Raw genomic sequence first — 21,650 nt, 5'->3', positions numbered from 1 at the left:
CCAACTGCTGCGCCACCAGGGAAGTTCCAACAAGATGGATTTTTTTTTTAAAAAATTTTTAATTTAATTTTATTTATCTTTTTATACAGCAGGTTCTTATTAGTCATCCATTTTATACACATCAGTGTATACATATCAATCCCAATCTCCCAATTCATCCCACCACCACCCCTCCCCCCACCACTTCCCCCACTTGGTGTCCATACCTTTGTTCTCTACAACAAGATGGATTTTTGAAACGGTGTCACTACATAATGATAAAAGGAACAATCAACCAACAGGAAGTTGTAACAGTTCCAAACTTGCATGCACCTTACATACCTATGAAATGTGTAAACAAAAACTGACAGAATTATTGGAAAACATGGAGAAATTCAAAATAAGAGTGGAAGATGTTAATATATATGTCAATTATTGATAGATAAAACATAAAAATTCATAAACATATAGCAGATTTGAAAAACATCGTTAAGTTTATCTGTAATCATGTATAGAACTATGCACCTAACAATTAGATACTGCACATTCTAGTCCAAAAAAAAATTTTTTTTAATTGATTACGTATGGGAACAAATGGTTACTAGACTAACTGTGGTGATGATTTCATAATGTATCCAAATGTCAAATTACTAGGTAGTACACCTGAAACTAACATGATATTCTATGTCAACTATTTTCAATAAAAATCAATCAATAAATAAATAGTTATATACTAGGTCAGGAGCTGGCAAACTATGACCCATGGACCAAATCCAGCCAGGATGTGTTTCTGTAAATAAAGTTTATCAGAACGCAGCCACACCCAATCATTTACATATTGTCTTAAGGCTGCTTTTGCCCAACAGTAGAATCCAGTAATTACTGACAGAGACCTTATTGCTCCGCAAACCCTACACTTATTTACCGTGTGGCCCTAAAAACCTAAAAAGTGTGGTGATCCCTGTGCTAGAAAATAAAGCAAGTCTTAACAAATATCAAAGAATTGATTTGCAGGCCATTTTTCTAACCACAATATAAAAAAAGGTAACTTAAAAAAATCTGTTTGACAATTTAACAGTGCACTTCTAAATAACTCATCAAAGAAAAGTCATTATAGAGTCTTTAAAAATATTTAGAATTAAATGATAATGAAAATGCTATAATATTAAAATGTATGGTATTCAGTTGTTATAAAGTTTTAAGAAAATATATATCCTTAATGCTTACATCAGAAAGAGAAAAACTTAATGGGCTAAATATCCAACTACAAAAATTAAGAACTCAAAAGAGTATACCTAAAGAAAGTAAAGAATGTTAATTAGTGTACTAGAAACCAAAGAAGCAATAGAAAGCATCTATAATACAGAACCTAGTTGTTGTTGGTTTTTTAAGGAAAGACCTCTCCAAGGCAGAACTAGAAAAAAAAAAGGTACAAATAAAAGATGGGAGAAAAGAAAAAGAAGACATAGCTACATATAATGATCACACCTCTCCAATAAATTTGAGAAATTTAAATAAAACAGCCAATTACCTAGAAAAATAATACTTACCAAAATTGAGTTAAAAATAGAAAAACCCGGGGGCTTCCCTGGTGGCGAGGTGGTTGAGAGTCCGCCTGCCGATGCAGGGGACACAGGTTCGTGCCCCGGTCCGGGAAGATCCCACATGCCACGGAGCAGCTGGGCCCATGAGCCATGGCCGCTGAGGCTGCGCGTCCGGAGCCTGTGCTCCGCAACGGGAGAGGCCACATCAGTGAGAGGCCGCGTACTGGAAAAAAAGAAAAAAAAGAAAAACCCGAATAATCATATAACTGTTAGAAATTGAAGCATTTGTTAAAACATACCCACAAAAAGAATACTACGCTCTGCTTCTTTTACTAACAGATTTTACCAAATGTCAAGAAACAGATCATCTTAGCTATTCGTATACAACTATTTCAGAGGACAGAAAATGAGGAGACATTTCCCAACTCTTTTATGAAGCTAATATAACCAAAATACCTAAACCAGACAAGGACGATACTAGAAAGGAAAATTATGTAAATAAATATCTAAATAAAATGGTAACCAAAATAAAAACCAACATTATTAAAAAAGAAATACGTCATGAGCAATTGCGATTTATCCTAGGAATAGCAAGGATGGTTTAACATTAGACAACCTATTTTCACAGTTGGCCACATTAACAGATTATAGGAGAAACCCATATAATCATCTCAGTAAATGTGAAAACAAAAGGCATTGCATTAAATTTAACACCTATTAGTGATTTTAAAATAAAACAATAAACAAACCTCTTAGCAAACAGAATAGAAGGAAACATCATTTAGCTATAAGCAGCATCTTCTCATGCAAGGGTAGTGTGGACTCCACATTAGAATATTTGGGATTCAAATCCCAGCTCTGCCTATTAATTGTGTGACACTGGGCAAGTGTTAACAAATTGTTTGATGAAAGTTAGCTTCTATCATTTTTTTTTAAAGTCAGGCTTACTGAGGAATAATTTATATAGTAAATAATTTACATAGTAAAATTAACCCCTTTTTGAGTGTGGTTCTATGACGTTTTACTAAAGCATACAGTTGTGTAACCACCACCACAATAAAGTTATAGAACATTTCCAACAATCCCCAGAAGTTTCCCATCTCCAGTCCCCAGTAACTACTGATCTGTTTTTTTATCCCTATGGTTTTGCCTTCTCCAGAGTGTTAAATAAGTGGAATCACACATTATATAGCCTCTTGATTCTGGCTTCTTTTGCTTAGCATCGTGCTTTTGAAACTTACCAGGTTATGGGTTTCAGTAGTTTATTCTGTTGAGAAACTGTGAGAACTATAGGAGAGTTAAGCAGGTCTATAGCCAGGGCAGATCTAGGTTTTTGTGAGGCCTAAATCTTATGTAATTTGGGGGACCCTCTCTTAGAAAAAGAATACAAAATTACTGATACAAAATTAGGTATGAAAGAAATTATTTTAAATAAGAAATCACAACAGTACTGTTATAAACACAGGAATTTTGAAAAGTTTTATTTTACTCATCCCTATCAGATAACTGTAAAATACAGCATCTACTCTATTCCTATGAAAGAGACTTGCCATTTTGAATAGACAAAATGGGAACCTAATTTTCTGCTTACAGTTTTACATTTTTGATGATTGGAAGAATTTTCCACTGACTAATTTCTGGTTTCATTCATCCCAAACCTGCTTTCTCCTCCACTTCCCACATATTTCTAAGGAAGGAGGCTACAGGTATGTTTGTGTCACAGTCCACAACCTCTAGCCCTGTACACTTTGTGTCAGATGTCTGGTGAGTTGGCATGGGGTGGTAGGAATATTCCTGGAAGTATTCCTACAGTAGGAGAGCTAGCAATAATTTAACTATAGACTTTATGATTATGAACCTTATAATATCTCATTAAACTCAAGCTCAATGTCTGTCCAACCAGCTCCCTCTAACTGGATCCCCAAAATGCTCACTTCAGCTCCAACACTACTCACTAGGAGATAGGGACAGAGGTGAATTCTGAGTAGAAATAGACAGTGGTCTATTGTATTTATTTTAATCACCATATATCTTTCTTTTGCAGATTTTTTAAGAAAAATTAACTGTATGATCCATTGCCAGTATTCTCCCTAGGGCCTAGAAGGAGTTCATGCAAGTAAATACTTAGAAGCTTAAGGAAATTGCTGGGAAATTGGATTTCTGATACTTTTCATAAAGAGGACAAAGTCAGGGATTGAAGGAAAGAGAAAGATACGTGCAACTGTTAATTTTAACTTTTTGCTCTTTTTGCCTGGGGTTGAAAAAGAACCGTGTACTTGACTCCACTCCCATCTGGTGGTATCCTTTTTTTTTTTTTTTTTTTTTTTTAAAGTAGACCCTCAAGGAGTTGAAAATAAGGTTGCACCGTCTTGGTGACTCCACTCCATGGGCTGAAAATCAGCCACTGGGACTGAGTGGCACAGGCCTAGCTTAACTTCCTCAAATGCCAGCAGTTCTAGAGAAATCTAGATGCTAGAGCCAGGCTGGTTAGGTTGGGTCCCATTACTGTTCTTTTAATACTCTCTTAATGGAAATCACAGTACTAGCATCCTTACTTCAGAAAAGCAGTTTTCTTCTTTGGAACCAAAAAACATCACACACAGGCTAAAGAAAGAACTAATTTATTCAACCTTTATCTGATATTAATATCAAATATATAATTAATCATATTAATATAATTAATAGAGTATATTAATATAACTCCTGCTTTTTTATCAATATTTACATGTTATATTTCAGCCATCATTTTGCTTTTAGCTATATCGTCATATTTGAGGTAAGTTTCTTGTAAACAGCATATAGTTAGGTCATTTTTTTAATCCACTTTGTCAATCTCTGTCTTTTTTTTAATATAAATGTATTTATTTTATTTATTTATGTTTGGCTGTGTCAGGTCTTCGTTGCTGCATACAGGCTTTTTCTAGTTGCGGCGAGCAGGGACTACTCTTCATTGCAATGCGCTGGCTTCTCATTGTGGTGGCTTCTCTTGTTGCGGAGCACGGGCTTTAGGTGCGCGGGCTTCAGTAGTTGTGGCACGTGGGCTCAGTAGTTATGGCTCGCGGGCTCTAGAGCGCAGTTTCAGTAGTTGTGGTGCACGGGCTTAGTTGCTCTGCGGCATGTAGGATCTTCCCAGACCAGGGACCGAACTCATGTCCCCTGCGTTGGTAGGCAGATTCTTAACCACTGCGCCACCAGGGAAGTCCCAATCTCTGTCCTTAAATTGGTATGTTTAGATCATTTACATTAATGTAATTGTTGATATGTTGGGATTCAAATATGCCATTTTATTTTGTCTTTTCTGTTTATTTGCTATTTCTTGTTTATCTTTCTGCCTTCCTGTGCGTTACTTGAACATTTTTAGAATTCTGTTTTGATTTATTGTAGTATTTTTGAGTACATCTCTTTGCATAGCTCTTTTAGTGCTTGCTAAAGCACTAGTGTGGGTGTTGGCCTCATTACCACTGGGCAGTATGTAAAGTCCTGATTCTCTACTAGGGTTCCTCTGACCCCAGTGGGGAAGGAAAGGTGCCCTTCATTACTACCAGGAGGAGATGGAAGTCCAGGCTCACAGTGTGTTCTGCATTGATACTGCACTGGTGGTGGTGGTAGAGAGCAGGGGTCTGTTACCACCCTTTAGGGATGAAAATCTCTTCAGGGGTTCAGTCCCTACTTGATCACCTCTGACACCACCCTGATGGAAGGTGGAGGAGGAGTTGGGGTGCCTCATTACAGCCTGACAAAGGTGGAAGTCTAGGTTCCCCACTCAGCCTTTGCTGGTGTAGGCAGCAAAGAAAACAGTTTTTCTGTTGTGTTTGGCTGAAGTCAAGTAGTTATTATCTAAAGGTTTTCAGTCTTGCTAGGCTGTTGTTTTCCTGGTCATTTTGTTAAACAGAGCAGACATTTGTTGCGGTTTTTTGTCTGCTCTCACTGGCATTTCCAAGTTACTAGCTTCTTTAGCTCCAAGTCTGAGATAATAAGGCAAAAAGAAAACCCAGGGAGCTCACCGCTGTGTTGTTCCTTGGGCCCCAAAGTCCCTAGCATGTCTGACTTCTCTCCACCTTTCAGAGATCTCCAATGTTTGTTTTATATGTAATGGTCAGGATTTTTAGCTGTACTTAGCAGGAGGAATAAGGGAAAATATGACTACTACTACTCTCTTCCCAGAAGCAGCACTATAAATACTTTTAATGCCAACTTAGTCCTTCATTTAAAAATCCCTGTTAGGGACTTCCCTGGTGGCGCAGTGGTTGAGAATCCGCCTGCCAATGCAGGGGACACGGGTTCAAGCCCTGGTCTGGGAGGATCCCACATGCTGTGGAGCAACTAAGCCCATGCACCACAACTGCTGAGCCGACGCTCTAGAGCCTGTGGGCCACAACTACTGAAGCCCGCATGCCTAGAGCCCATGTTCTGCAACAAGAGAAGCCACCGCAGCAAGAAGCCCGTGCACTGCAAGGAAGAGTAGTGCCTGCTCGCCACAGCTGGAGAAAGCCCGTGTGCAGCAACAAAGACCCAATGCAGCCAAAAATAAATAAATAAATAAATTTTAAAAATAAGTAAAAAGCCCTGTTAATCTTCTACCTGCTACTACTTCATTGGGTAGAGTCCTTTTTTTCATGCTACGTAGTTAAAAGTCAGGGTATTAATCAGGGTTCTCCAGAAAAACAGAAACAACAGAATAGATATCTATATATCTATCTATATTTATCGCTCTCTCTCTCTGTCTCTCTCTCTGTCTCTCTCTCTCTGTGTATCTATGTGTGTATACATAAAGGAATTGGCTCATGCAATTATGGAGACTGTCAAGTCCCAAGATCTGCAGGATAGACTGACAAGCTGGAGACCCAGGAGAGCCAATTGTCTAGTTCCAATCCTAGTCAGAAGGCTTGAGAACCAGGAGAGCTGGTGGTGTAGTTCTAGCTTGAAGGCTGGCAGGCTCCAGATCCAGGAAGAGCCCATGTTTCAGTTCAAGTACAAAGGCAGAAAAAATTATCTTAATCAGGGGAGGTCATGCTTTTACTTCTTTTCTTTTCTTTTTTTAATATCTTTATGGGAGTATAATTGCTTTACAATGTTGTGTTAGTTTCTGCTGTAGAACAAAGTGAATCAGCTATATGTACACATATATCCCCATATCCCCTCGCTCGTGAGCCTCCCTCCCACCCTCCCTTTCCCAGCCCTCTAGGTCATCACAAAGTATCGAACTGATCTCCCTGTGCTATGGGGCTGCTTCCTACTAGCTATCTACTTTACATTTGGTAGTGTATATATGTCCATGCCACTCTCTCACTTCATCCTAGCTTCCCATTCCCCCTCTGTGTCCTCAAGTTCATTCTCTACGTCTGTGTCTTTATTCCTGCCCTGCCACTAGGTTCATCAGTACCATTTTTTAGGCTCCATATATGTGTGTTGGCATCCGGTGTTTGTTTTTCTCTTTCTGACTTACTTCACTCTGTATGACAGACTCTAGGTCCATCCACCTCATTAGAAATAACTCAATTTCGTTCCTTTCTGTGGCTGAGTAATATTCCATGGTATATATGTGCCACATCTCCTTTATCCATTCATCTGTCAATGGACATTTAGGTTGCTTCCATCTCCTGGCTATTGTAAATAGTGCTGCAATTGGGGTACATGACTCTTTGAATTATGGTTTTCTCAGGGTATATGCCCAGTAGTGGGATTGCTGGGTCGTATGGTAGTTCTGTTTTTTTAAGGAACCTCCATACTGTTCTCCACAGTGGCTGTATCAATTTAGATTCCCACCAACAGTGCAAGAGGGTTCCCTTTTCTCCACACCCTCTCCAGCATTTATTTTCTGTAGATTTTTTGATGATGGCCATTCTGACTAGTGTGAGGTGATACCTCACTGTAGTTTTGATTTGCATTTCTCTAATGATTAGTGATGTTGAACATCTTTTCATGTGTTTGTTGGCAATCTGTATTTCTTCTTTGGAGAAATGTCTATTTAGGTCTTCTGCCAATTTTTGGATTGGGTTGTTTGTTTGTTTTTTGGTATTAAGCTGCATGAGCTGCTTGTATATTCTGGAGATTAATCCTTTGTCAGTTGCTTTGTTTGCAAATACTTTCTCCCATTCTGAGGGTTGTCTTTTCATCTTACTTATGGTTTCCTTTGCTGTTCAAAAGCTTTTAAGTTTCATTAGGTCGCATTTGTTTATTTTTGATTTTATTTCCATTACTCTAGGAGGTGGGTCAAAAAGGATCTTGCTGTGATTTATGTCATAGAGTCTTCTGCCTATGTTTTCCTCTAAGAGTTTTATAGTATCTGGCCTTACAGTTAGGTCTTTGATCGATTTTGAGTTTATTTTTGTGTATGGTGTTAGGGAGTGTTCTAATTTCATTCTTTTACATGTAGCTGTCCAGTTTTCCCAGCACCACTTATTGAAGAGACTGTCTTTTCTCCATTGTATATTCTTGCCTCCTTTGTCAAAGATAAGGTGACCATATGTGCATGAGTTTATCTCCGGGCTTTCTATCCTCTTCCATTGATCTATATTTCTGTTTTTGTGTCAGTACCATACTGTCTTGATTACTGTAGCTTTGTAGTATAGTCTGAAGTCTGGGCGCCTGATTCCTCCAGGTCCATTTTCCTTTCTCAAGATTGCTTTGGCTATCATGGTCTTTTGTGTTTCCATACAAATTGTGAAATTTTTTGTTCTAGTTCTGTGAAAAATGCCATTGGTGATTTGACAGGGATTGCATTGATTCTGTAGATTGCTTTGGGTAGTATAGTCATTTTCACGATGTTGATTATTTCAATCCAGGAACATGGTATATCTTTCCATCTGTTTGTATCGTCTTTGATTTCTTTAATCAGTGTCTTATAGTTTTCCGCATACAGGGTTTTTGCCCCTTAGGTAGGTTTATTCCTAGGTATTTTATTCTTTTTGTTGCAGTAGTAAACGGGAGTGTTTCCTTAATTTCTCTTTCTGATCTTTCGTTGTTAGTATATAGGAATGCAAGAGATTTCTGTGCATTAATTTTGTATCCTGCTACTTTACCAAATTCATTGATTAGCTCTAGTAGTTTTCTGGTAGCATCTTGAGGATTCTCTTTGTATACTGTCATGTCATCTGCGAACAGTGACAGTTTTACTTCTTCTTTTCCGATTTGGATTCCTTTTATTTCTTTTTCTTCTCTGCTTGCTGTGGCTAAAACTTCCAAAACAATGTTGAAGAATAGTGGTGAGAGTGGACATCCTTGTCTTATTCCTCATCTTAGAGGAAATGCTTTCAGTTTTCACCATTGAGAATGATGTTTGCTCTGGGTTTGTCATATATGGCCTTTATTATGTTGAGGTAGGTTCCCTCTATGCCCACTTTCTGGAGAGTCTCTATCATAAATCGGTGTTGAATTTTGTCAGAAGCTTTTTCTGCATCTATTGAGATGATCATATGGTTTTTATCCTTCAATTTGTTGATGTGGTGTATCACACTGATTGATTTGCGGATATTGAAAAATCCTTGCCTCCCTGGGATAAATCCCACTTGATCATGGTGTATGAACCTTTTAATGTATTGTTGGATTCGAATTGCTAGTATTTTGTTGAGGATTTTTGCATGTATGTTCATCAGTGATATTGGCCTGTAGTTTTCTTTTTTTGTGACATCTTTGTCTTGTTTTGGTATCAGGGTGATGGTGGCCTCATAGAAAGAGTTTGGGAGTGTTCCTCCCTCTGCTATATTTTGGAAGAACTTGAGAAGGATAGGTGTTAGCTCTTCTCTAAATGTTTGATAGAATTTGCCTGTGAAGCCATCTGGCCCTGGGCTTTTGTTTGTTGGACGATTTTTAATCACAGTTTCAATTTCAGTGCTTGTGATTGGTCTGTTCGTGTTTCTCTTTCTTCCTGGTTCAGTCTTGGAAGGCTGTGCCTTTCTAAGAATTTGTCCATTTCTTCCAGGTTGTCCATTTTATTGGCATATAGGTGCTTGTAGTAATCTCTCATGATACTTTGTATTTCTGCAGTGTCAGTTGTTACTTCTTCTTTAATGCTTTTAGTTCTGTTCCAGCCATATCTGATTAGATGAGTGCCACCCACATTAGGGAGGGAAATCTACTGTATTCAGTCTACCCATTCAAATGTTAATCTCAACCAAAAACACCTACACAGAAACATCCAGAATAATGTTTGACCAAATATCTGGGCACCCTGTGGCCCAATCAAGTTGACACATAAAATTAACCATCATAGTATGTAAACATTGAAAAGCTCAGGACTACCAAACTAGTTAATTTGTACCTAAATATGAATTCTGACCAATATTACTCACAAATTCACATTTTGGGCTTTGAGATATACCGAAAAACTCAAAGGGAGTGAGTAAAGCCTTTCAAAGATTCAAAAATGTGCTCAAAGAGAACAACCACTAAAATCTGGAAGACAGTATGGCATTATGGGAAGTAAGAAACTTATGGTTGCCATGTTTCTTTAAAAGAGCTTTTTAACAGAAAAATTATTAAAGTTTTTATTTTTCCTGGTTCTTGGAGTATATTTACTTTTTCCAGTGTTGAAAGATTTTATAAATTCAAATTAAGAATTTCTCATGATCTATAATCCTGCTGTCCCACTCTCTTAACATTACCCCTGGAGCCAGCACACTGGCATCAAGAGCTGGCTGGTTCTCAGTGCAGGCAGTATCACTTGTGGGGAAGACTTTGGACTCAAATAGGGTTCCCAGGTGTGTGACCTGGGGCAAATTACTTCATCCCTCTAAGCAGCAACTTTCTTATCTGAAAATGGGGAGTTTAATATCTGTAAAATCAGCGTGAGTGTTCCATAATTAAACATTCTGAAATTTAGACATCTGAATAATCTTCATTTTTGCAGTTTTATAAATAACACTGCCACCTTGGTTCTTAAATCTCTGTCTTCATTTTGGATCATTTCCTTAAATTCAGCTTCTTAGAGGTGAAATTAATGAGTCAAGGGATAGAACCTTCTAAAAAGATGGTACCAAGATTACACTAGCAATGGGAGAAAGAAAGAGAGAGGTGCTTTTCTCATTTTTAAACTTTATGTTTCCTAGAAGCATCAGATGGTGAAGGAGGAGGAGACCCAGCAATGATGCAGCAGGAGAGAGCTCCAGTTCCTGCCCTGTCAAAGAAAACCGAACAGGTGACAGTCACTGTGGGAGAGTCACAGCTGTTGGCTCTGAAATCAGCCTCTTCTACCCCTCTACAGCATTCCGTGTGCTTCAATACCAGTTATTGGTGGGATTTGAGGGAAGCTTTTACCTTCTCTGCCTTTGAAAGAGCCATGCTTCATTAATTACAAACCAGCAAGGTCTAGTTTTCCCCCTAATATTTTTTTTACAATATAAATATATTTTACAATAATGATATCTTAGATTCTTGTATTACATTTTTACCAAAGACCCAGTTTTATTCTTTGGGTATAGTTCCTAGGAGAAGACAAATAGCATAGATATGCAAGATTACCCCCACACCAATGCATTATTACAGTATCAAGACATGCTGTGAGCAGGCTCCCAGGCCTTCATGTCTATCTAGCATCATGTCTGTTGTGTGAATTCTTATTGGGGATTTGCCACCTTTGTATTACCACAAGTGGCCATTTGATAAACTTTGCTCCTTGGACTTAGGACCTTTTATTGCCTTTTTAATCTTCTTGCTGGCCACTCACATCCATTTGCACCTTTCTTACATTATTGTCCCTGAGACCTAATTGGTAACCATGTGTGATTTTTTAAAGGACTATCTAACTGTCAGTCCAAAGTTACCATCTTCTTCATAGTAACATATGTGGCCTTATTCTTACTGTAGGTGGCCCTAAACACATTCCACTAGAGTTTTGTGACCCAAAGTTTGTGACCAGGCTCAGGATAATTGTGGGAAGCAGTTTAGCATTTTGGTTACCTACAAGCTGTGACGCCTTGGGCAAGTTAAACTCTCTGTGCCTCAGTCTCCGTATTGGTAAAGTGGTGATAATACGTGTATTTTCTTCACAGGGTTACGGGTGAGGATTAAATGATTAACACTTGTTAAGCTCTTTGAACTGTGGTTGGCAAAGAGTAAGCACTGAAGTGATAATTCTTATAGTAAAATATACTTCAAGTCTTTTATTTTATTCATTATTTTTTCTTTGTGAGGTGGGGAATGCAGCAAGATATACGTATTTAATGTATAATCAGTCTTGGTTTTCTCTCTAGACATTAAATATTTAACTCCAAGGCCCTGTATCAATTTTAGTTTGCACCATTCTTTCTAAGATCTACAGGTTAACATCTGTAGCTTTTCAATTTATTTCACAAAGATGGGGTTTGATTTTACCTCACTTAACTCCACTGACCATACCATAGTCATGCCTTCTTTGACCTCTGCCTCTAATCAGTGCCTACTTGCAGAACTTGTTTCCAAATATTCTTTTTTTTGTAGAAATTAGAACTTTATTATATTATAAACATTTCCAGAATATAAACTGATTTTGTATCAAGACTCCTTGAAACGTTTAAAACTGTATGTAACTTAAGCTTATTATAATGTATGTCATTTTCCACTTTCCAATATAGAAAATATACTGCAAGTTAGATCTAACAAAGGAAAAAAAATCAATCTAAACTGCTTCACAGAGAAAACTAATGAATATAAAAACACCCACCCCAAACTAAAACCCAGTCAAGAAATAGATTCTGTAAAGCCTATTAATCCTCCAGTTTAAAATAAATGATGTCCTAAGGGAAAAATACTTCCACCATCATAGCAATTTGATGAATTAAAGCAGAGCCACTCTCGTTAAGGGAAATTACATTATGTATAAGAAAAATGTAGTAATGATTTTAGAAAAGAGGAAAAGTAATTTCCATGTTGGAGAGCAAGCACACTAAATGTTTTCTGTTCACTTAGCCTTTGTACCTTCTCACGTGAAAAGAGCGATAGGAACATCGTAAAACCAAGCTCCTCAACTCTTTTTTCAGTTTAACCTCAGGAGAACCAATGCAAGAGCTTCAAAATCCAAGAAGAGACTGGTCCCAAAGCATCTCCTTTTCTTCCTTTCTTTGACTTGTTCCTTTTTCTCTTTACTACCCTTAAGTTCCTATTTCTTAGAGGCTACATCTTGGCTTTCTTTCTCCTTTCGGTTCTTAAGTTTTTCTGTACTGACTGTTTCCACCTCTGTTTTGTTTCTTTGGATGCTCTTGTATTTGTCTAAATCTTTTTCCTCACAAGCTTTCTTCCTCTTATGCTTGGGCCGCTCCTCCTCTCGTTTTTCCCGGCCTTTCTCTGGGAGCCTTTTTCTCTTCTGATGTATCTGTTTATAACTAGCTTGACGGGCACTGGTACTGTTTTCTGAGGAGAGGTGCCTGTAAACTCCAGATTCTACACTGTATGAGCTACAGTTATACTCTTGCTGACTAAAGTTCAGGGGTACTGGTTTTCCTGAGAAACAGTCCCTGGTGAATTGACAGCAGCTCAGGGAGTCCAGTCTCAGCCTGCTGTCATGAGCTGCTAGCCACTGAGGTAACCACTTTTCCACTGTTAGCGAAATACTGCATGGTCTTCGGTAGGTCTGGACGGTTTCACAAAGGAGTCTTTGATCAAACATTCTACACCTGGGTCTAGAATCAACCTCTTCTTTGCACCCACAGGTTTCCAAATAATCCTCTCTCATCTTTCTGAAACAAGTCTTTGGCTCTAAGCCTCTGGCTTTCTGCACTTTGATGTAATCTTCAAGTTCATCTTGAAAAGAGTCACATGTCTTTGAATGCTTCATTAGGTTGACAAGGAGTTCTCCTTAACAGGTTGAGAACTTGGTGGAGAAATTTGATCATATTCACCCATTGATTGCTTCAGTTTTTTAGCATGAACTTTTCCCAAATCGTGAGACTGTGCAACAACTGAGGAGCTAAAAACCGTGATGCAGAGATTTAAAAATCTATTTTTGTCCAATACTCCGCTCCCATTCACCTCATAATGTGAAATCCATTGTGATTCAAATTACGGCACTACTCCTTATAAGCCTTTTACAAAAGGTATCTGTAAAAAGTTCAGTCTTTGCTCATTCAACGTGGTACCTTCTCTGAGACAGGGGCCCCCTCTGCGCCAACGCCGCCCGCCAGTGGACAGGCCGAGGTGGAGGAGGCAGAGAGGCAGGGACCACCGCTGCCGCCGCCGAGCGAGCAGGGTGGGAGCAGGAGGCGGAGACCGGCCTTCCGAGGGGAAGTGGCCACCACCACCAGCGGCCAACTGGACGGCACCGCCGCCATAACGGTGAGGAGTGCTACTGCACTTGCTCCAAATATTCTTTGTAGCCCACTGGCTTTCTTTTTTATTACTTTATCCCTTGATTTTATTTTTGATTGTTCTTCACTTTTTCTGGACTCTTTGGTGAAAGAATAAATTTGCATCAATAAACTCACCCAAGCCTGCATCTTTACTGTCTTTTTACTGGCAGAGCGTTCGCCTTGCTGAATTTCCACCTATTTTTTACCTCCTTCCAACTTGAGTCTTCTTTTCCCACAACCATCAAGTTAGATAAATGGCAGGGAACCACAGGAAGAAAGGAGAAAGATCGAGGAAGAGAAAGTTAAATGCATTCTTAATTTCCATGAGCATTCACCTATCTTTCAGCAGCCCTGGTTTCAACAATAATAAGACGATTTATTGAACACTCACCACAGGCACTGTGTAAGGCACCATGACTCAGTCGTCACAGGTGCCCTGTGAAGTAGGGGGGACCCCATTTTACAAAGAACCTGAAGCTCAGAGAGATGGGTACCAGGAGTGATGACCCACTTGACTGTCTTTAAGCCACACCCTGAGGATGACACTGCTTCCATTTCCCTTTCCACCTGTCCTTCCTCATTCAACTTGGGAAAATTGGATTTACCATGCCATCAAGTAATTTCTTGGTCGCATGCCATTGCTATTTTATGCCAAGGAAAAAAAAATCAGCAAAGATTTTACTGCTCATTTTAACCACCTTCATCTTGCTCTAATTTCTTTCACTAACAAATTGCTTTAAGGAAACAAAGTCCTGGGAATTCCCTGGTGGTCCAGTGGTTAGGGCTCCATGCTTCCACTTCAGGGACACTGGTTCAATCCCTGGTCCAGGAACTAAGATCCTGCATGCTGAGTGGCCAATAAATAAATAAATATAAATTAAAAAAAAAAAAAAAGAATCAAAGTCCTAGGTAGACACAGTGCCCTTATCACTCTCTACAAGCCTATCCTCATGCCCTGGCCAGAGAATTCACACAGGAACCTCCTTGTGCCCCTCTGCCTTATTTGAGTGTTATCCATCTACCTCTCTGGTCTCCCTACCATGCTGTACACATCTGTGCATCTCCACTGCATCTGGCACAGAACCTTCCCCGAACTGGCACTCATTTGTGAAAAGGAATAATGGATGACTAGACTGGTATCCCAGCTTTCTTACCCCTCTTCCCATCTCAACCCTTTGTGTCCCAGCTGTGAGCCATTGGCTCCCTGACACTGCTGCACGCAGACGCCTTTTGGAGCCCCGTGACCATTGTCCCTCCTTCAGCCCCTCCTTGAAGGGTCCCCCACCTTGACATTAGACCTGGGAGTCTCTTCTCCTCCAGCCCGAATACCATACAGTCCCTTGGGCTCTTCTGTGGCCTCCTCATCCTGTCTCCCGCTGCTCTTCTCCATCTGGAACTCATCTCACCACCCCAAGGACAGCCTTTTTGTCAGGCCGACTGTCATTTCTTTTTTTTTTTTTTTTTTTTTTTTTTTTTTTTTTTGGTGGTACACGGGCCTCTCACTGCCGTGGCCTCTCCCGCCGCGGAGCACAGGCTCCGGACGCGCAGGCTCAGCGGCCATGGCTCACGGGCCCAGCCGCTCCGCGGCACGTGGGATCCTCCCGGACCGGGGCACGAAGCCGTGTCCCCTGCATCGGCAGGCGGACTCTTAACCACTGCGCCACCAGGGAAGCCCCCGACTGTCATTTCTTGAGTCCTTCTGTAGTTGTTTATGCACATAGAGGTTGCATTTCCAACTAGCCCATAAGCACCTCAGAGGACAGTGTTTCTTTTGTGTTCACTGTGGTACCTAGCACAGCCATAGGCATATGATTCATTTGGCACATGTGACCAAGTATTTGTTTTTTAATAGTAATCATATTTTTTTCTTGGATCAAAAAAAAGAAAAGAAATTACTGTTTACTATATTTAAGTTTTGAATTTTTTTCAAATTTGCTTAGTTGTTTGCTGTTCTTGAAGGGGTTTTTTGTTCGTTTGTTTGTTTTGTTTTGTTTTGTCTTGCGGTACGCGGGCCTCTCACCGCCGCGGCCCCTCCCGCCGCGGAGCACAGGCTCCGGACGCGCAGGCCCAGCAGCCACGGCCCCGGCCCATGGGCCCAGTCGCTCCGCGGCACTCGGGATCCTCCCGGACCGGGGCATGAACCCGCACCCCCTGCATTGGCAGGCGGACCCCCAACCACTGCGCCACCAGGGAAACCCCTGTTTGCTTTGTTTTTTAATGCTTGCATAGGAACTGCCTGGCATTATGCTGCTAGCTGTAATATGCATATCACCAGGTGAGAGTGTCCAGTTAGATGGTGTTCCCTCCTTTGCCATAGCTGGGCCTCACATTTTTATTACTGAGTCCACACCTCCCATCTGTCCAGTATTTCAAGCAGCAGGTTTATAACTTTATACAAGTTTTCTACCCTTGCAACTACATCATCTCTAGCAACCATTTCACATCTAAACAATCATCCTTGGCCTCCTTAATAATGTGAGTATAAAGATTTGCCAGTAGTTTTTTTTTTTTTTCCAAATACTGCTTCCAAAATAAATGATGAATTCCCCTACTCCTAGAGATTGCATCACCCTTTTCCCTCCTCAACATCACTCATTTCAGAGCCAGCCTTAGTGACTTTGTAATTATGGTTCCCAGAATATAATCCCTTATGAGGGATTTCGTGAATTTTCATTGATGTCTCCATGATGTCAGTAGCCTTTTAATGGTTCCATGACCCATCCTCTCCCCGTCAGAGACAACACTGGACTTCTTTTTTTCTTAAGCTAGCCTTTTGGTTATCTCCTTGGATCATAAAAGAATCTTCAGCAAGAGTACTTATCCCTTTCCCTCCTTACTTACCCCTCTCACTACTGTATTTTCTTACCAATTCTTTTTTTTTTTTTTTTTTGCGGTACACAGGCCTCTCACTGCTGTGGCCCCTCCTGCCTCGGAGCACAGGCTCCAGACGCGCAGGCTCAGCGTCCATGGCTCACCGGCCCAGCCACTCCGCGGCATGTGGGATCTTCCCAGACCGGGGCACGAACCCGTGTCCCCTGCATCGGCAGGCGGACTCCCAACCACTGCGCCATCAGGGAAGCCCTCTTACTAATTCTTTATTTTCACATTGATCATTTCATATCTCTCCTACTCTTCAAGATTATTCTTTATTAAGAGAAAAGAGAACTGTGTCCTGTTTACTCTGATTTACCTTCCTCCTTTCCATGCTGGTGTCTCAATTCTGTTTCTCTTTGTATTAATCTATTGTTGTATAACAAATTACCCCCAAAGTTAGTAGCTTAAAACAGAAAAGATTCCTTATCTCAGTTTCTGTTACCTCACAGGCATGGCTAAGTTCAGTCTCTCTGGCTCTACATCTCTCATCAGTTGTCAGTCAAGTTGTAAGCTGGACGTTAGGGGCTCCACCATGAGGAACCCTTCTTGAAGTTCATTCAGGTGGCTGATGGCAGGCCTCAGTCCCTCATCATGTGAGCCTCTCCACAGGGATGCCTCACAACATTGCCCATGGCTTCCTTCAGGCCATGTGAGTGACCCAAGAGGGAACTAACAAGAGCACTCAAGACCAAAACCAGTCTTTTTTTTTTTTTAACATCTTTATTGGAGTATAATTGCTTTACAATGGTGTGTTAGTTTCTAATGTATAACAAAGTAAATCAACTATATGTATACATATATCCTCATATCCCCTCCCTCGTGTGTCTCCTTCCCACCTTCCCTATCCCACCCCTCTAGGTAGTCACAAAGCACCGAGCTGATCTCCCCGTGTGATGCAGCTGCTTCCCACTAGCTATCTATTTTACGTTTGGTAGTGTATATATGTCCACAACACTCTCTCACTTCGTCCCAGCTTACCCTTCCCCCTCCCCATGTCCTCAAGTCCATTCTCTACGTCTGCGTCTTTATTCCTGTCCTGCCCCTAGGTTCTTCAGAACCCTTTTTTTTTTTTTAGATTCCATATATATGTGTTAGCATATGGTATTTGTTTTTCTCTTTCTGACTTACTTCACTCTGTGTGACAGACTCTAGGTCTATCCACCCCACTACAAATAGTTCAATTTCATTTCTTGTTTTAGCTGAGTAATATTCCATTGTATATATGTGCCACTTCTTCCTTATCCATTCATCTGTCGATGGAGATTTAGGTTGGTTCCATGTCCTGGCTATTGTAAATAGAGCTGCGATGAACATTATGGTACGTGACTCTTTTTGAATTATGGTTTTCTCAGTGTATATGCCCAGTAGTGGGATTGCTGGGTCATATGGTAGTTCTATTTTTAGTTTTTTAAAGAGCTTCCATATTGTTCTCCATAGTGGCTGTATCAGTTTACATTCCCACCAACAGTGCAAGAGGGTTCCCTTTTCTCCACACCCTCTCCAGCATTTATTGTTTGTAGATTTTTTGATGATGGCCATTCTGACCGGTGTGAGGTGATACCTCACTGTAGTTTTGATTTGCATTTCTCTAATGATTAGTGATGTTGAGCATCCTTTCATGTGTTTGTTGGCAATCTGTATATCTTCTTTGGAGAAGTGTCTATTTAGATCTTCTGCCCATTTTTGGATTGGGTTGTTTGTTTTTTTGATATTGAGCTGCATGAGCTGTTTGTATATTTTGGAGATTAATCCTTTGTCAGTTCCTTCATTTGCAAATATTTTCTCCCATTCTGAGGGTTGTCTTTTCATCTTGTTTATGGTTTCCTTTGCTGTTCAAAAGCTTTTAAGTTTCATTAGGTCCCATTTGTTGATTTTTGTTTTTATTTCCATTTCTCTAGGAGATGGGTCAAAAAGGATCTTGCTGTGATTTATGTCAAAGAGTGTTCTTCTTATGTTTTCCTCTAAGAGAGAAACGACAGTCTTTTTATAACCTAATCTGAGAACTGACATCACATCACTTCTGCCATATTCTGTTAGAAGCAGATCAGTAAATCTGGTACACATTCAAGAGGAGGGGATGAATACCAGGAGATAGTGATCACTGGTGCTATCCTGTAATCTGGCTACCACAGTCTGCCCTCTGGCCTCAGTGATTTACATCCCTCCCATACGCAGAATATATTTGCCCCTCCCAAGGCTTGCAGAAATCTTATGACGTTACAGCATGAGCTTGGTGTCCAGAATTTCATTGTCTAGATCAGGTCCAGGTGCAGTTAAGTTTCCTCGGGTTTAGACCTTTAAGTATAACTCTTTGAGTGTATTTTTTCTCAACTTATGAAACTAAAGAGACAAGTTGTCTCACCCTACATACCCAACACCAAGCAGTGAGGCAAGCATTGGATAACGTCTATAGGCATTTCTATTCAAATAGGAGTAACAAAGAGTCATTGGTCCACAACATTCAGAAAGTGTTAGGAGTTTCTTGATTAAGTCTTAAGGCCCAGGGTCTTATGGTTCTTGGCACTGCTGTTTGGGTTTTTGTTCTGTCCTCTGAGTCATTCTCCCTTTTTTTTTTTAAATGAAAGGTAACATGTATTTGCAACTAAGCAGCTCTTTCAGCTTGCTTCTTGATAATAGAATTCTGAGGGCTCCTCTCTGACCCTCTCAGCTTCTGAATATATAACTCCTTTAAGAATTGTGTGGGGACTTCCCTGGTGATGCAGTCGTTAAGAATCCACCTGCCAATACAGGGAACATGGGTTTGAGCTCTGGTCCATGATGATCCCACATGCCACAGAGCAGCTAAGCCCATGTGCCACAACTACTGAGCCTGCACTCTAGAGCCCGCGAGCCACAACTGCTGAGCCCGTATGCCACAACTACTGAAGCCCGCATGCCTAGAGCCCGTGCTCTGCAACAAGAGAAGCCACTGCAATGAGAAGCCCGCGCACCACAATGAAGAGTAGCCCCTGCTCACCACAACTAGAGAAAGCCTGCATGCAGCCATGAAGACCCAACGCAGCCAAAAATAATAAATAAATTTAATTAATTAATTAATTATTTTAAAAAAAGAATTGTGTGGGTCTCCTATGATTCTTCTGGGGATTTACTCTATTAGGCAGAAGTCACACCCACAATGTTTTCCAGATAAACCCTTCTGTACCTTGGGCTTCAGCTGAGACAATTACAAGATAAGACCCCTTAAGCTTCCTAGACTCATGTTTGAGAGAATCTGCGAGGCACACCTTTAATTTCTTTAAAGACTTTTGTTTTTTCTTTTTAATTTGGCTGCACTGTGGGGCTTGCAGGATCCTAGTTCCCCAACCAGGTATCAAACCCGGACCCTCAGCAGTGAAAGCATGGAGTCCTAACCACTGGACTGCCAGGGAGTTCCCTTTAAGGATTTCTTATGTAACTGTGACTGTGTCCAAAATTTTTGAACAGTGTGTTCAGGCACTATCCATCTAGCAATAACCTTATTTTTGACACATTTCAAAGTAATTTGCAAAATCAGTACACTCCCCTCAGATGCTTCAGCATGCATATTATTTTTAAAAGCTCAATATTTACTTTAAAGTTCTTTTTTTTTTCCTTGTGAGGTGAAGTTAACATACAATAAAATACACAAATGTCAAATGTACCATTCAATGAGTTTTGACAAATTCATATAGCTCCGTAACACAAACCCCTACAGGATACAGAACATTACCATCACCCCAGAATCCTTTCATGCCACCTCCCTGTTAATCACCATTCCAAACTCCTTGCCCCTGAGGCAACCACTGTTCTGATGTTTTCTCCCCCAAAATTTGTTTTGCTTTTTCTAGGATTTCATGTAAATCCATCAGTCTTTAGCTGTTTTTCTTACTTGCTACCTTATATTTTATACTGCAGTTTCTTGATTTACCACTTTCTGATTATCTTCCTGAGGTAGCATAGGAGGACATAGTCCTCTCACCTATGCCCTATTCCCTCTCCAACTGCTACTTCCTCTGCCGATACAATATTACATTTTGGTTAAAACAGTTGTCACTCTTTCATTATTATGACCATGGAAACACTGTTCAGTGCTGAGAAAAAGAGAAGCTATAATCATCCCTCCTTTCTTATACAACTCTTTATTTTTATGGTATTAATAATTACCTCATTTCTTCACTTGCCTAGCTTGCTATGTTCCTACTGTTAATTGCTCCCGTATGTTCCAACATCTCTTCCACATGCCCATGGACAGTATTTTCCATATGCTTAAATTGATCAGTTATTGTTCTTTCCTACAGATCCCCACACTTTTGTTCCACTCTGAATTGGTTATTCTCTAGGCCTGCTGAACAACTGAGACTTCTCTTTACTGCCCCTTCAGTGGTCTCCCGGATTGGTCTCCCTACTTACTGAATCCTATGTCATCCTCTTTCTTGATTTAGTCCTTTACTATGCTGGAATAGAGCCTTGAGTATCTGTGGGTAGGAAGTAAATTTTTTGAGATCTTAAATATCTGAGAATGTTTACTGAAATCTGAAAATTTTCCTCTTAACTTGATTGATAATTTTGCTGGGTATAAAAATCTAATTTGAAAAAAAAATCTAATTTGCAAATAAATTTTCCCCATAATTTTGAAGGCTTTGTTCTACTGAGTTCAAGCATCAATTACTGCTGTTGCACAGTCTGCCACCATTCTTTTCTTTGACATTTTGTATGTTACTGTTTTTCTTTTCATAAGTTTTTAGAATCTTTTGTTTGTCCAGGATGTTCTGCAATTTCACAGTGATTTTCCTTAGCATGGTTATTTTTCTTATCCATTGTACTGTATACTTAATGGGCTTTCAATTTGGAGTTTCATGTTCTAGAAATTTTCCTTCAGTTCTGGAAAATTTTTCATACATTATTTTTTTTTCACTTCTTTCCCACTGTTTTATATGACTCTTACTTTCTATAATACCTTTTATTGGCATGTTGATTCTCTTGGGCTGATTCTCTAATTTTCTTTCCACTTTTT

General features: G+C 40.0%; 2 protein-coding genes across 7 annotated transcripts in view; one reads left to right on the top strand and one right to left on the bottom strand.

The window, feature by feature from the left end:
* The window catches only part of CMSS1 (cms1 ribosomal small subunit homolog), a 382,810-nt gene that overhangs the window by 336,957 nt on the left and 24,203 nt on the right, over positions 1-21,650 (top strand). For 5 of the 6 annotated variants that reach the window (XM_004272614.4, XM_049710075.1, XM_033433322.2 and 2 more), the window contains one exon: positions 10,571-10,659. In XM_004272614.4, the coding sequence (XP_004272662.1) occupies positions 10,571-10,659 (89 nt within the window). The remainder of the gene's footprint in view (positions 1-10,570; positions 10,660-21,650) is intronic. The other variant, XM_049710072.1, reaches the window with a different exon arrangement.
* LOC101285356 (lysine-rich coiled-coil protein 1-like) lies at positions 12,598-13,725 on the bottom strand. The gene has a single exon (XM_012534060.3). It carries the CDS (start codon positions 13,270-13,272, stop codon positions 12,598-12,600), a length of 675 nt encoding a protein of 224 aa, XP_012389514.1. The 5' UTR covers positions 13,273-13,725.

Source organism: Orcinus orca, chromosome 5, assembly GCF_937001465.1.
Source record: "Orcinus orca chromosome 5, mOrcOrc1.1, whole genome shotgun sequence".
Lineage (NCBI taxonomy): Eukaryota > Metazoa > Chordata > Mammalia > Artiodactyla > Delphinidae > Orcinus > Orcinus orca.
Note: the sequence above shows the minus strand (reverse complement) of the source record. Positions and strands in the feature narration are given on the sequence as shown.